Source organism: Phyllostomus discolor, chromosome 3, assembly GCF_004126475.2.
Source record: "Phyllostomus discolor isolate MPI-MPIP mPhyDis1 chromosome 3, mPhyDis1.pri.v3, whole genome shotgun sequence".
Taxonomy (NCBI): domain Eukaryota; kingdom Metazoa; phylum Chordata; class Mammalia; order Chiroptera; family Phyllostomidae; genus Phyllostomus; species Phyllostomus discolor.
The window spans coordinates 50,459,321-50,474,323 of record NC_040905.2 but is presented as its reverse complement, the minus strand read 5'-3'; the positions used below and the strand labels follow the sequence as shown (position 1 = coordinate 50,474,323).

At 42.9% G+C, this 15,003-nt stretch overlaps 1 protein-coding gene across 6 annotated transcripts in view; it reads right to left on the bottom strand.

Moving 5' to 3' along the window:
* Positions 1–15,003, bottom strand: part of RASGRF2 (Ras protein specific guanine nucleotide releasing factor 2) — a 192,888-nt gene that overhangs the window by 67,235 nt on the left and 110,650 nt on the right. For 2 of the 6 annotated variants that reach the window (XM_036020479.1, XM_036020480.1), the window contains exons 16-17: positions 9,340–9,468; positions 6,132–6,221 (exon numbers count right to left, since the gene is read on the bottom strand). In XM_036020479.1, the coding sequence (XP_035876372.1) occupies positions 6,132–6,221; positions 9,340–9,468 (219 nt within the window). The remainder of the gene's footprint in view (positions 1–6,131; positions 6,222–9,339; positions 9,469–15,003) is intronic. The other 4 variants (XM_028532107.2, XM_036020481.1, XM_036020482.1 and 1 more) reach the window with 2 other exon arrangements.

Below are 15,003 nucleotides of genomic sequence, written 5' to 3'. Positions count from 1 at the left end.
GGTCCCCGAGCTCCTTTTCCATAGTAAGGGGGTGACTACAGGGCGTCAGCCGTGTCTGAGAAAAGCTCACCCTGTGAAAGCAGAAGTGGTCAAGCCACAGCAGACAATACGGGCTTCCTATAAAACAGCCCAACCAAAGGAAGAGGAAATGCTGGGAGCTGGGGCACTGAGGACATTCTGGAGCCCAGTGCTAAAATCTAGGTGTCAACCTACACCCCAGCTCTAAGTGACGACAGTGCATCTGAGGTGACAAACAGGTGGCTCACAGCCAAATGCGGTCCACAGAAGTATTTGGTTTGGGCAGCAATTTTTTTACAAGTATGAATTCACTTCCAAAATATAGAGCCAGCCAATTTCCAGACTCCTGGACTTTCTTTTTAAAGAGAAAAGAAAGAAAACAGATCTGACAGCCCTAATTTGTATTCTGTTGTGCAAAAATCAGGGGGAGCTGAGCCATGGCTGCCCCTTTACACTGGAATCAGCTCTCCGACCCCCACTTCAGTTACCTGCCTGGCCTAGAAATGGATTAACATGTAATGTGATCAAGTAGCAATTAAGCAATGTGAGTGAATCAAAGAAGTGAACAAGCACAATCAGCCACATTGTACCTTTGCCAAGAAGAGACAGAGAGGAGAACGGTCTGCCTGGAGCCCAGGAAAGGGCAGCACAAAGGAAGGGAACTTGGCAGTGAACCTGGTCAGGAAAGAAGGCCCTGAGGCCAGCTGGAACAAGGACCTGGGTCTGCTTGGAAGCCGTATCAAAGACACATGCTGAGCAAAGGAGGTGCTATGCGTGACCTACTTCTTGTGGGGCATCTTCCCGGGAGGAGAATGCAGCACCCACCTGATATGAGCTTCCCTAGTTGCTTCACAGGCTCACACCCATTCATAGGTAACTTCTCAGTTCCAAAATTCTAATTCCAGGCTGTGTGTCTGTGTGTGTGCACACACATGTGTGTGTTGAACAGAAAATTTGAAATCATTGTTAATTTAAATTTGGTTTGCCAAAGCTCTTTATTTTACATTAATAGTAGTGATAATAATGTTTTTATTTTTAAATCTAAATTAGAGATATCTTCTCAAAATTTCAGTGAGCTACTTTTTGATGAAATAATGAAAAAATGGTTTTATATATTTTGAAAAAAGACAATAGAAAATGTGTCCCAAACTAGGATACCTGCAGTTGGAAAAGAATCTAACAAAGAGAATCAGATATGTAGCAATAAATGCAGCAACACAGATGTAAGGCTTATATGCCAAAAAACACAAAACAGTACTGAGAGAAATGAGAACAGATCTAAATAAATGGAGACATTCCAAGTTCAGAGACTGAACGACTGAATCTTAAGATGGACAATTCTCCCCCAACTGGCCTGCAGAACCGATAGAATCACTACACAAACCCCACCAAAAGAGACCTGCAGTTTCAGCTCTCACATGTAAAGAATTGAAAGTTGACACATGTGTCCTTACAATAAGAAAAAGTTGGACAAACTGGAAATCAATGACTTTTCCTGGACACATCAGAAAATCGAGGCTGCAGGGCAAGTGACCATCCCCAAATCTGGAGAGACAAGGCATGTACAGAATGACAGGCAATGTCTGCCTCTCATGGGCAGGGGGCGCTGCAGCTAAAAACTGGTAGCAACACTTGAATGGCCATCTTGGAAAACTGCTGGAGGCTGAACTGGATTGGCACGACGATGAGAAACCGCCAAGAACCTCATTTTTAGGAGCCACCTCTACTCCTATGAGCTTTATCTCCAGGAGCCGCACCAGGTTCTCACAGTAAAAAGTAGAGAAAGATCTTAGTGGCTCTTGCAGGGAAAGGGGAAGAGGACCATTGCGAAATATGCCCAGAGCCGCCTTCTCCGTAACAAATGTGTACTGGTGGGGTGGGGGTGGGGGGCTGGCGGGAGGCCTGAGCTTTACTCAGTTTGCAGAAGGGCTTCCTCCCACTCCAACTGGGGTCAGGGCTTCAAAGAAATGAACTGGAGATGCTGCAACCAGACAAGGAACAAATACTCTTCCTCCATCTAGTCCAGCAGTTCCCCACCTTGGCTCCACATCAGTATCACCTGGGGAACTTAAAAAATCCTGATAACCATAATGCACTCAGACCAATCAAGTCAGAACTCTGGGGGTGGCACCAAGTATCACTATTTTTAAAAATAGGTACAAGGCCAATTCACACAAAGCTCAGATCTACTATTGACTACAGCTAGCTGAATGGTTTGACAGAAGAGAAAACAGATTATGAATTATCAGCTTCCCAAGTACCAAGTAATCACCAATAAAGAACTCACTATTTCCCTAAGCAATTGTAACTACGCCATTAATTTTCCTGTAAGTGCATTCAGCCATTCCTCTACTTTGTCAATTTACTTCGACTTTCATCGAACAGTGAAACATATAATCTGCTCACAGATAATCAAGAGTTCCTTGTCATACCTCCAGAGCCATTATTCCTACTCTCATAAAAATAACCCACCACGCACTTTCATATTTGATTTTAGATCATTTCATAAACTCTATAATTAATCCTAGAGCTTCCGGTGTACAGCAAGTGCCATGATATGCCTTGATATGTGTATTCACTGGATTTGCATTTCTATTCCTATCGTAACTACATCCAAACTGCAGCTGCAGATTCCCTGTATCAGCAGCTATCTGGAACGCACACATTTTCATTCCTACTTCAATGCAGAACTCATTTAGTTTCTATTTTAAAGCAGATGCTTGAAAATACATTGCAATCAGTGTGGCGACACACAGGACCCCATCGATTGTCCTTGATCTCAAGGTTGCACAGAGATAAAGCTCCCACCACGGAAAAGGACTCTTATTGTACTGAAAGATGGTCTTTGGCCTACCCCCACAGCAAAAAAATTTCCTGTAGCTGCTGTGATTCCAAGGACGATCTGGACTGGACTCACAGATTTATCAGGAAGCCAATGTGGCTTAAGCTTCAGGGTCTCTCAATGTGTGTAGGCCTCTTCTAAAGCCCAGGAGGCACCCTAAACATTTACATTTGTAACTTTATATTCTTTCTCTTAAGGCAAATTCTGTAAGAGCTAGACCTCATAAATTTTATATCCATCTATAAGTGAGCCTAATGTTAGCCTGGTGGCCAATCAGAAGGCAAACACTAAATAAACTGTTAAATCTTTAAAAGGTGACGTCAACAAGAATTGGTGTAGGGCTGCAAGTGTACCCACAGAACTGGGCTTTCCTTCCTTGCCAACAGAGATACTATTGCTGATCCACAAGCAAAGATGGAAGGAGGAGACTCCTGATTCTTTGGAAAGGGCCGGCTCTAGATCCTAAGAGGAACCAGGGAGAAAAAACCCAGGCTTTGCCACTGAGCATGAAAATTAGGCACAGCCACAGGGTGGGGCCGGTGGTCCTATGAAAATCCCAGGTCACCTTCCACAAATAAAATTAGCTTTCTCTGCCTTCAGGGCCAAGCATGAGCATCTTGTCTGGCCTCTTTTCAAAGAAAATTTTCTGTCCACCCCCTTGCCAAATTTGAAAGTCCTTTAACGCAGCAGGAAAACCTTCCAAGCAATAATTAAAGAGAAATGGCTTGCCATGCAAATACTAGGAGTGAATACTTGAAAGCATGATCATTAATTGACAGTTCTAACCGTGCGTTGCCAGATTCCTGTGGCATTTCATGGGGGTAGAGGTAGGTGGGTGGAGAGGAGAGTGCATCAAAGCAGGAGGGAACCTGAAGAAGGGCCTGAAACACGGAAAGGCGCTCTGCGCTGCAGACTGCATGCTTGGCTGGGTGGCTCCTGTTTCCTGCTGTGGGCCAGGACACAGCAGAGCCGCACTACCAGGTGGGCCCACACTGCAGCCACACAAGACTGCACACAGAAGACCCACAAAGACTGACAGAAGCATTGAGGTGTTCACTTATTTACACAAACTTCCCTTCTGCTTGCCTTTACAACTCTTCAGGTTCTAGAGTGCATTCGGGCCAGCAACACTTCTGATTCAAAGAGTGGCTGCAAAGTTCAACTTGGGAGTTAACCATTATTTAGCACTCCCATCCTTTGAACACTGTCCATCTGGGTGTAGTAGCCCTTCTCTGAGCAGCAGCATGCTCTCCCTGGCTAGCCACTAAGTCCAGACCATTTTAGAATTTTCTTCCTGCTTCTACCCCACCTTCCTCAGCAACCTATGAACCCAAGCTCTTCTGCCAAGTTCTCCCAGGCAGGTGGAATCCCATGCAGGGCCAGTGCCACTGAGTGGCTAAGCCCCAGGAACATACTGGTCCCTGTTCCAAAAGTGTCCCTCTCTTTCCTACCATCATTTGCCACTGAAAATTAACCTTTGTGCAACTTGCTGCCTTGGTAGCAAGGCCATAGACCCTGTCAAATCCAGCCTTAATTTTATTTCTAAAATTGAATCATGTGGCTCCAGACGACATTATAGGCAACATCAAGAGCACATTAAGAACAGGGTCAGGCCACCCTGCCCTGAGCAATGTTGGCCGTGGTCAGATGGCAGACTGCCCTCCTCAGCCAGCTCCCTGAAGAGAGCTTTCTCCCTGAGACTGTTCGAGCTTCGAGGGGAGGAGGGAGAAAGGCAGCAGAGGCAGCACGTGCAGATAGTGAGGAAGACCTGGCTTTTTGGTTACTTTGCCCTCTGCTCCATTATTCCAGGACAAACAAAAGTCAGCAAGCCATTCTCTGAGGCTCATTAAAACTCTGCTGCAATTTCAGGTGAAAAGAAAAGGACTTTCCACTCCAGCAAACAGGAAGTGGGCTCATCCCAAATTAACAGAAAAGCTATTTCCCTCACAAACCATATTTAAATTATGAAACTTGGGAGGAAGCTCTGTACTTCCATTTTTCCAGACAGACTAGGTTCTGAGAACAAAAGACAGGAGAAGGTCTTAGCGAATCCCAGTTGATGACTAACTCCACTGAAAGCAGAATGAAGACTCCTTTATTATTTCACCAAGAAACGTTCACCACAGAATACAGTCAACAAGAGAAGTCAGCTGGATTGGCAAGATAATACTATTACCATTACAGGCTGCTTTGTGCTATGTTGATGGGATTTTGGGGGAAAGGTTTTGGGGATGTTTGGGGTAGAAAACACCCCAATTTGCCTGACCACATCCAATGCAGTGAGTATGGAAGAAGTAGGATGTGGTCTATTTCCATTTAGATGCAATGCATATAATTACTATGGTAGTTCAAGTTCATTATAGAACATCTCTCTTTGTCCTTACTTAATGTAGAAAGAATTCACACAGCTGCTAGTTACTACTGTTGAATACAGCTTTGCAGGCTTGGGAAATGGCCCCCTGTGTGGCAGGTGAGCAACAGCACCTGCTGTGTTAGTTTAGATTAAGATATTCACAGCAACAAGGCTGTGTGAACCACACATAGGTTTATTTGAACATAACGTCCTCCTGCATGTGAGAGAAGAGGACTGAGACAATGGAGATTTTCATCTATTAAAATACTGTGCTTCTAAGTATTTCTGCTTTCCCCTGAAAATTAACTAACAGCAACTCAGGAAGCATCATGGAGCTACTGGAAATAAATTATGAGTCAGCTAAAGCAATAGTTCCCTCCTCCATCCCCCTCCACAGACTTCCCTCCCACCTTGCAGATGCTTTTAGCATTGTGCTCAACTAAAAGGGAAATGCATGTTCTCGGGGACATCATCAAAGAGGTTATAGGACCCCATGAAACACCATGGGTGAAGCAACACATCCTTCTCTGATGCCGAATTTCTCAGAAGTGTTACTCATAGGCTACCTGTGTGGGACTCACCTCAGGTGCTTATTTAAGTGACAGTCTCACCCAGACATACTGACTTACAATAGCAGCTGGGGGTCTGCATTCTTTATTTTATTTTATTTTCAATTATAGTTGACAAACAATATTGCATTAGTTTCATGTGTATGACATAGCGATTAGACATTTACATACCTTACAAAGCATCAAACTGGCAAGTCTAGTACCCATTTGGCACCACACATAGTTACCACATCCTGGGGATCTGCATTCTCCCCAGGCTGCCCGGAGTATATCATTAGACTAGCAGGCAAATATCAACGAAGTGATACAACTTGCTATGTGTCCCTGCTTAGCTGCGGCCCCTACTCACCCGGTGGGCTCCCGTGTCCGGCTGCAGCTGTGGCAATCGCAAAGGCAGAGGCAGGTGAGACAGGGCAGTGGGGGCTGTCAGCCATCTGTCCTGGTGATTTGAAAAAGAGTGGCAATGGCATGGTGAGGCAGGTGGATAACATTTTAAAACAAAATTCTCATTTTCATTCCTGCACTGGATGAACAATTGGGCCAAATGCTCTGTATCTCCCTTATTCATAGGCAAATAATAAGATTCTGCATCAGCAAGTCCTCTCTAGATACAGACCTAAGAGAAATGAAAACATACGTCCACGCAAAACTTATACATGACTACCTACAGCAGCATTATTCAAAACCGCCAAAAAGCAGAAACCACCAAATGTCTGTCAACTCATGAATGAGTAAACTAACTGTGGTACATCAATTCAAGGGAATATTATTTAGCCACAAAAAGGAATGAAGTACACACATACTACGACATGGATGAACTCTGAAAACATGCTAAGTGGAGGTCACAAAAGGTTACACATTGTATGATTCCATTTATACTAAATGTCCAACATAGGTCAATCTAGAGATAAAAAAAATAGGTGAATGGCTGCCAGGGAAGGAGGGAAAATAAAAATGGGGAGTGACCAATGAGTACAGGGTTCCTTTCGGGCGGGATGATTAAAATGCTCTGAAATAAGGTCATGGTTATGGCTGCAGATATGTTATGAATACATTACAAATACGTTAAAACCACTAAACTGTACACTTTAAAAGTGTGAACTTTATGGTATGTGAATTATATCTTAATATGAAAAGTATTTTTTAATATTCTACATCATGTTACCAACAGAATTTTCTTCTCAAATCACCTTCAAAAGTAGGAGTGCATTCTAAAATCAATGTCACCCCAATACCTTTGATTAAAAAATGCACTCAGCACCCTTTGGCAGTCCTTCCTACCCTTCAGACAGTTTACACACAACATTCGATAGTGTTAATGCCAAGCTCATTGTTTTTTCTCCCTCAGGCTTTTAGTGAAAATAGGTGACTGTGATTGTGACCTGAAGGACTTTTATCATTTTGCCCCTAAGTTCTACAGTCATGCTTAAGTAAATAAGTAAACAAACAAATAAATAAATAGGAGGGAGGGCAGAGAGCAGGCTCATGTGCCCACACACGAGAGAACAGAACAGCTCTACCCTCTCCTTCAGCAGGAGCCTTAAAACATTTGTGGAACAAGGTGGCAAGTAGTCAGAGAAACAGGCAAAATTTCAGGTACTCAGCGAGAAAATGTGATACTGCTTCTATTTGGATCCTCCATATTATTATACATTATAGCTTCCCTCCTACATTCCTATGTCTCTATGTTTTAGTCATATCAAGGAAGAAACAAAAGACTTAGTTATTCCACAGACAGGATGTGGATTTCTAAAAAATACTTATATAAATTAAAATTTTTATATATAAATATAAACGTATGAAAATAAAGCCCCAACAATAGTAATCAAGTGAATAGCATTTAACGCTCTTGCTTTGGTAGAGTTTTGCTTCCATGGACTTTGGCCCCAAACTCTTCCAAGTTATGATGAACCCAAGGGCATCTGTCCCATGAGCAACTGTCAAAAAAAGTTGCCAAGGCCCAGATTGATCACGGCTCTGAGAATGATAAAGAGATTTGGCTAATTATACAGTAATCTTTTGACAAGCCAGGAAAATCTAGTTTGTCACCTTCGTTTACCAGAACCTGTAATTGACCAGCAGCCTGAAATCAGTCTGCTTCCCGAGGGCTACCACCCATCAGGGCAAATCAGACAATAGCCCGACCCAGGCCAGCTGCTCCTGGAGCTGAGGGCAGCGACAACTTTCACCACGAGGCTGAGGCTATGAATGAAAAGACTGTTGGCAGCCATGCACACTTCTCTATCTTGTGCTAACTGCCCTACTTGAAGCACAAGTAGTGAAGCCAAAAATGTGTCTTTACATTTTACTTCAGTTACTTGCGGTGAATCTGGTTTCATAATTGTATATTTTTCCCTTCCAACTTGAAATAATTGGCTTGTGGAGAAAAAAGGAAACATTTCAAAAACAACCATTATTTAGATATATTTCTTTGAGCTGGGGGGAAAATGAGGCAAGGAAAGATTTCAGTCTTCTGTTCTGATGATGTTCCTCCATAGGATATTTGCTATGCTCTAAAATGAATGCATGGATAATACTGGGCTGGCCAAAAAGTCCATTTAGTTTTTTCCAAAAAATAAAAGACATATTTTTCATTTTTACCAATAACTTCATTGATTTGGATATTTTGAGTATGTTGGCTATCTCCTGCTATTGGCTTCTAGTAGGTAGAGGCCAGGGGTGCTGCTAAACATCTTCCAACACATAAGACAGCCCCACAGCAAAGCATTATTTGGCCAACATGTCAATAGTGCCAAGAAACTTCACAGACCACTTTTGACACATTCAATCACTCACAGTGCCTTCTCCATACACACTGTGTAAATCTTTTCTTGTGTTTTAGTTGTGTTTTTACCTTTCTTGAAATAATAAAGCATACACCAAAAGTTTGAGTATCTTCTTCCACCTTCAACATTAAAATGGCTGCACAAAAATTCACCAATTTTGATAAGGTTTTTTAAAATGCATGCTGACATGACAGCTGTCACAACACAATCTAAGAAAAGTATTTCAAATGAAGTTAAAGGCAACTAAGTGCTACCAGAGCTATCAGACAAAAAAAAACTGACCAAACTTTTGGCCAACCCAATACTCATAAGTTTCATAGCTATAGAAAATATTCTGGTTTCTGCCGCTAGCAATAATGATTAAGGTCCCATGCAGATGTTCCTTATTTTTAGATTAAATAGTACCCTTAATAAGTTCACCCCCCCAAAATTGTGGTGTCCCAGATGAGCCTATTGAACATAGATTCATGGTAAGGTGTAATAGGATTCTGAGATTCTTGTCTGAAACTGAGATTCTTCCACTAGCAATCAGCTGGTACAGGCCTTCTATTCACATTACCCCACACAGAGTGCAACCCAATAATGGGGTCATGTAAATATTAGTGACACTAATGGCATGTTCTCCAACCATTTGGTTTTCCCCTATTTGGTCCAATAGTGACATTATTGGCTTCTAATATTCATAACTGAGACAGTAGGGCAAACTAAAGATTCAGAAGCTCGCAATCATCTTTCACTTCTTTGTTTCCGAGTCCCTTCCCGAGCCCTCACCTCCAGGCTGGCGATAGCGGAGGTGCCGAGGCGTTGAGGGTGACCTGCAAGGCGAGAGCTCTGTGGTGTCCGCCGCAGGGGCACTCTCCACTCCTGCTCGGTCCACCGGTGCAGACTCCAGGACTGCTGCTTTAAAACACCACAAATTTTAACAAGCAGGCCATGAATTCAAAAGCTTCTTGTCAGTATCATGTAGGGAAACACAAAAGTTTGTTATAGGTAATAAGCATTTCATATTAACCTATGTTTTTAGAGGGGTTTAATATGAAATTGAGTCATTCCCCCTGGCAGCATGCTAATGACACTAAATCTAAATGAAGCTCTTCTCTGCCCATGTCTTGCTGACCCTGCTGAGCCTGGCTGACTATGCGGGGCCCCATCTGTCCAGCACAACTGCAGATGTTAAAAACAAACAGCAGATGTTAAAAGCAACAGGGAAAGAGGGATTTCCAGGGTATAAAATCAGACGGGGATCAAAGTTGGGACTTCACTAGCTCTTTGCTTCGGTTGCCCCCTTAAGTCAACTCAAGTCTGCATCTCTCTGCACGTGGCCTCCCAGAAGCTCCTGGGGACCCCTAAGGATCTAGAGCTGCACTGTCCAAGATGGCAGCACTAACCAAACATGGTCATGGAAATGTAAATTCAAATCAACTAAAGTTAAATTAATATTTCAGGCCCTCACTCACACTAGGCACATGTCAAGTGCTCAGGAGCCACAAGGGGCTAGTGGTTGCACTGTTGGACGGCACAGGTGTAGAGCATTTCGTCCTCCCGGAAAGTTCTGCCGAGAGCACTGACCCAGACCTACCCACCAGCAGGAAGCAAGAGGAAATGTTTAAAATGAGCATTTGGGAGGTTTTAAGATCAGTTGAGTCTCTTGACTGCAGCTAACATCCCGTGAATAAAAGACATGTCATTCTAGGTTCATACTTAAGCCTTTACTGATGTTTCCATCTGGCTTATTAACCAGGTAAAATAACAATTTTGTGTACGTTCTTTCAAGGAAACACACTACAAAAATTCCCTACACTTCCAACAGTTTTTCCATTTCTTTTCCTTGGGCTTTTCATTAACCAATAAAAGCTGTGTCACTTCCACCAATTTTATGTTACCCCTGTCAGCAGAAATACTCTCAAATCAACTCCCGTTGCCACTCCATTCAAGATTTCATCCATAAATTCTACAAAAGTCCTAATGACTTTATACAAAGTCATTTTTACTCTTGCGTGTGATTTACTCCCTTAGAAATATGACCACAAATATGTGCCTTTTTGAAAGACAAAAGGCCAGGGAAGGGAAATGGTTAGAATCTTCCCCTGAATGACTTAATTACAGGAAAGCTGGCAACTATGCAGGATGCAAACAAAAAAAAAAATCAGTGCTTAGCCGTTAGTTTTATTATCTTCCAAATAACTCCCTCAAAATTCAGTAATGGAAGGCATCTGCTCTGCAAGAACAAGCAGAATATCAAATACATGTCCTTATTCTGATCCAACCATTCATTCCTCTGAGGCAAATGAGGAAATTTTTAGAGAGAGAGAGAATCATTTAGTCAGTAATTACAGTGAACCCCCAAAACTTCCCAGTGAGATGGACAAGCCCACGTGTCCACTGAAAGGACAGGAAAGCTAAGAATAGCACTGCCAGCAAACAGACACCTCAGAATGGAAGAAACCACACCAGCACGATGGGGGCAAAGCAGCATTTCCTTCTGGCTTGTTCACTTTGAATCGAATTCCAGGCAAATAGCTTGCCTGCAGGACGAGTGGGCAGATGTGGGTTCAAAACAAACGCTAAAACTGGGAGCACGTTCAGCCCACAGGCAGGCAATTTTGAAACCAAGAACACAGAAACAGACACCAGTGATGTGGGTGGTGCAGCAGTGCTTGCAGTGGGGTGCACAGCCAGAGCCCAAGTGAAGGCTGCCTGGGGAAGGGACCCCAAAACAGTGAACCGCCAGACCTGGGGCTCTCCTTTCTTGCCTGCCATCAGTGTGATCTTTATTGAGACTCCCCCATGGGGCGGAATCTGGATGTGAGTCAGGCTGATATTTGTAACTTTTAGAAGAATGCAGGGCAGAAGGTGGGGCTGCCTGGCAGCAAGAAAGCAGGGTACTAACGAATGCTGGGTGAGCTTGGGACAGATCTAATGACTGAGTTTTGGGAAAAATAAATTACATTATTCTTTCCTCAGAAGTTTACAGTCTCACTCATTTTTAGGGATATTTCCTATTTCTCTTCTTTCCCTTCTTATCACTTGAAGTCCTCCTGCAGGAATTACTGCAAGATCAGTGTTATAACTACAACGACAATAAAACTGGACAAAGGTCACTAGCATTTTTCAAAGGGTGCACCCTGAAAACGGTCTAGCTGAGCAGCGGTGAGAAAGACCTCCGGCCTCAGCGTTGACCTAATTAATGGGCGAAGCTGGTCTTACGCAATGAGGTTGTGTGGAATTGTGCCCTAAAGTGAAAAGCAAAAAATGTATAAACTGTTGGCATACGATTCTTATTCAAGTTTGCCAACTGTTTGAAAGTGTTAACATTATGCAAAGCACAAGCAAACATCTTTCAAATTAAAGACAGATTAGCGCCTCCCTTTTCTTTGCCAATTAGAATTTTCAAGACTAGACAGTAGAGTTAACACAACAGCACTCCTGGCTTCTACAGGCATTGCACACATGTACACATGCACATGTGCACACACTGGAAACCTGTCAGAGTGATGCTCAAGTAAAGAGTTTCACCCCTGCCTTTCCTAGAACTGCTTATGACCAAAGTTAACCATATACCAATGCAAAATAAAGTATAAAAACTAAGTCTCTAATTCCTTTGTTTCAGCATTCAAAAAAATGCCAAAGGGCTCCCTAGCCCCTAGTATTAGTTCTAAACTTCCTACGCACAGTGTTTCCTTGACCAGGATACACAGGATAAATTGTTCTCAAGTCCCAGTAGAAAAAAAAAGAGATGTGCCCCCATACCAATCCATCTCAGGTTTCATCAAGAATCATGTCATTGATTACATTCAGAGCCAAAATCTGGGCAACTCTGGGAAGTGCAGAGGACCACACAATATTCATTTTTTCACTAACCATGCCCTTGACCTCCCACAACTTTTCTTCATTGCCTGATTTCCTTGCCTATTTCATTTTTAATCCACCTGTTCCATGTGCCTGTGTGAATGACTACCTTAAATATTTTTAAGACAGAAGTGAATACATTAAAAGTAACCAGAAGAAAGCTACAGAAAGTGGAAAAAATAAAGATGCAAAGAAGTGGCCAAGAGCAAAGTGCTTAATGAAAATTCTGGGGGGGAGTTGTGGTAAGAAGAGATAAGGAGGGGGGGTGTTTGTGGGTGGGCAGAGGCGCTGACATCTCTGGAGTGGAGGCTGGCTCAAATGCAATTGATCCAGTGCCAGAGGCCTCACTTAGACACAACCTTGAACTTCCCCATCACCCTGAGTTAGAGGAACTCTGTATTTAGCTATGACCTGGAATAGCAAAATGACATTCTTAACCCATGAACCACATGAATAAATGAATCCCTGGAAATCTAACTAAAAATCATTTTTGAGGAAATCCAGTAAAACACAGAGGAATTAAGCCCTCAGCTTTAGCTATTTCTCTAATGTAAGAGAGAAGCTAATATTTTTGCCACATCCTTATTCCTGGGCTTTCTCCATCCGAGGCCCCTGGTCATAAACGGTCAACACTGCCACATGACAAGCTCTCTAGTCACCACTTGCTGTGACCCCAGTGGTCCTGCCTCTGTCCAGCACCTGCACTGACAGATCTCTGCAGCCTTCGCCAGTGTCCTGCTCTGAGGGTTTCACCAGTTCCTTCTCACTGGCCTCCCCCATGTCTAACTTGCTCCAGGGGAAAACCTACTGATTCCTACCAGTGACCACACCTCCACCTAGTCAGTCAGCCCAAGCAGGCTTCATGATGTAGTGTTGGGCTATATACTCTGGGCTTGGGCTTTGAAAACCAAACAAGAACTTGGTGACTAACGTGAAAAAAATCTGTGTGTAACAAGTTAAGGTGAAAGAATCAATTAGGGTGAGCAATGGGAAGCTTGACTGAGGACCTCTAGAACTGTGGCATGTATTTAGACTAAAATGCAGAAAGAAAGAAATTTTTCTTTTGCTTCTCTGTTAAAGAAAAAACTAATATCCATACTACCAAGCCTTAGCCACATTAAAATAAAATCTCTGGGAAATTGCAAAAAAGAAGAAAAATTCTCATCACCCACCCATTCAGAAGGACACTATCAAAAGAGCAGAAAATGGTAAGGGTTGACAAGGAAGCAGAAAATTGGAATCCTGTGCACCATTGGTGGGAATGGAACACAGTGCAGCCACTATGGAAAAGATACGGAGGATCCTCAAAAAGTTCAATACTGAATTCCCATATGATCCAGCAATCTCACTTCTGGGTATATATATCCAAAAGAATTGAAAGCAGGATCTCAAAGATGTATTTGCACTCCCCTGCTCTCTGCAGCATTATTCACGTATTTTCTTTGCCTATTCTTCTTCTGACAGACATTTGCATTGTTTGTTGTTTTTGTCTTAAAATAAAGGGAACTTCTGGCACATGCTACAACACAGATGAACCTTGAGACGTTATGCTAAGTGAAATAAGTCAGCCGCAAAAACACAAATACTGTATGAGTCAAACTCTAGACACAGAAAGCAGACGGTATTTGCCAGCTGCTTCAGGGAGGGAGAAATGGAGACCTGATTAACAGGCATGGAGCTTCACTTCTGCAAGATGAAGTTCTGGAGATTAGTTGCACAACAGTGCGACTATAATTAACGATACCGAATTATACACTTAAAAATGGTTAAGATAGTAAAGGAGAAGGAAAGGGAGAAGAATAATGATTTTTAGGAGAGTTGTTATTTTTTTTTCCTAAAGTTTCCTCAATACTAGAAAGCCCTAGGAAAGTGTTGCATGTTCGATTCCCAGTCAAGGTACATGCCTGGGTTGCAGGCCATGACCCCCAGCAACCACACATTGATGTTTCTCTCTCTCTCTCTTTCTCCCTCTCTTCCCTCTCTAAAAATAAATAAATAAAATCTTTAAAAAAAAAAAGCCCAAGAAGACCAGAGCCAAGGTCTGCTCTGTGGGGCTGCACATGGCAACAGAACTGGACATCTCCTGCCCTCAGAAATGCCTTTCCCCACTGGAGGTTCACACTAACCCTTTGCTCATATGCTCACCCATCTACAACCCCCTTACCTATTCCACTGGCTCATGTCAATGACATGTCCACTCAAGCAGACATGATCTCCTGTGTTTTTCACCCTCCAGGGTACTCTGTCTGTATCTCTTGTACCACTCTTATAGTTACGTGACATCTGTCTTCTCCACATAACTAAGCATGTAAGGGGCTGGGACACAGTGTTTATTTACCATTATGGACACTGTAGCAGAGCGACCTGCACAGAGAAGAACATGAAGCAGTGACTCTTGAACAGACCTACTGTGTTCTCATTCCAGCCCCAGGGGCAATCAAACTAAGGCCTCAGAGACACAAATGTCTGACACTCATGTTTATTCCTAGAGCTCTTGAACTCAAAATAACTGAGTATCTAAACTTATCACCAGATTTCTCCTCCTCTATTTACTGCAGTCCAATAAAGAAGGGGAAAGAACTTCCC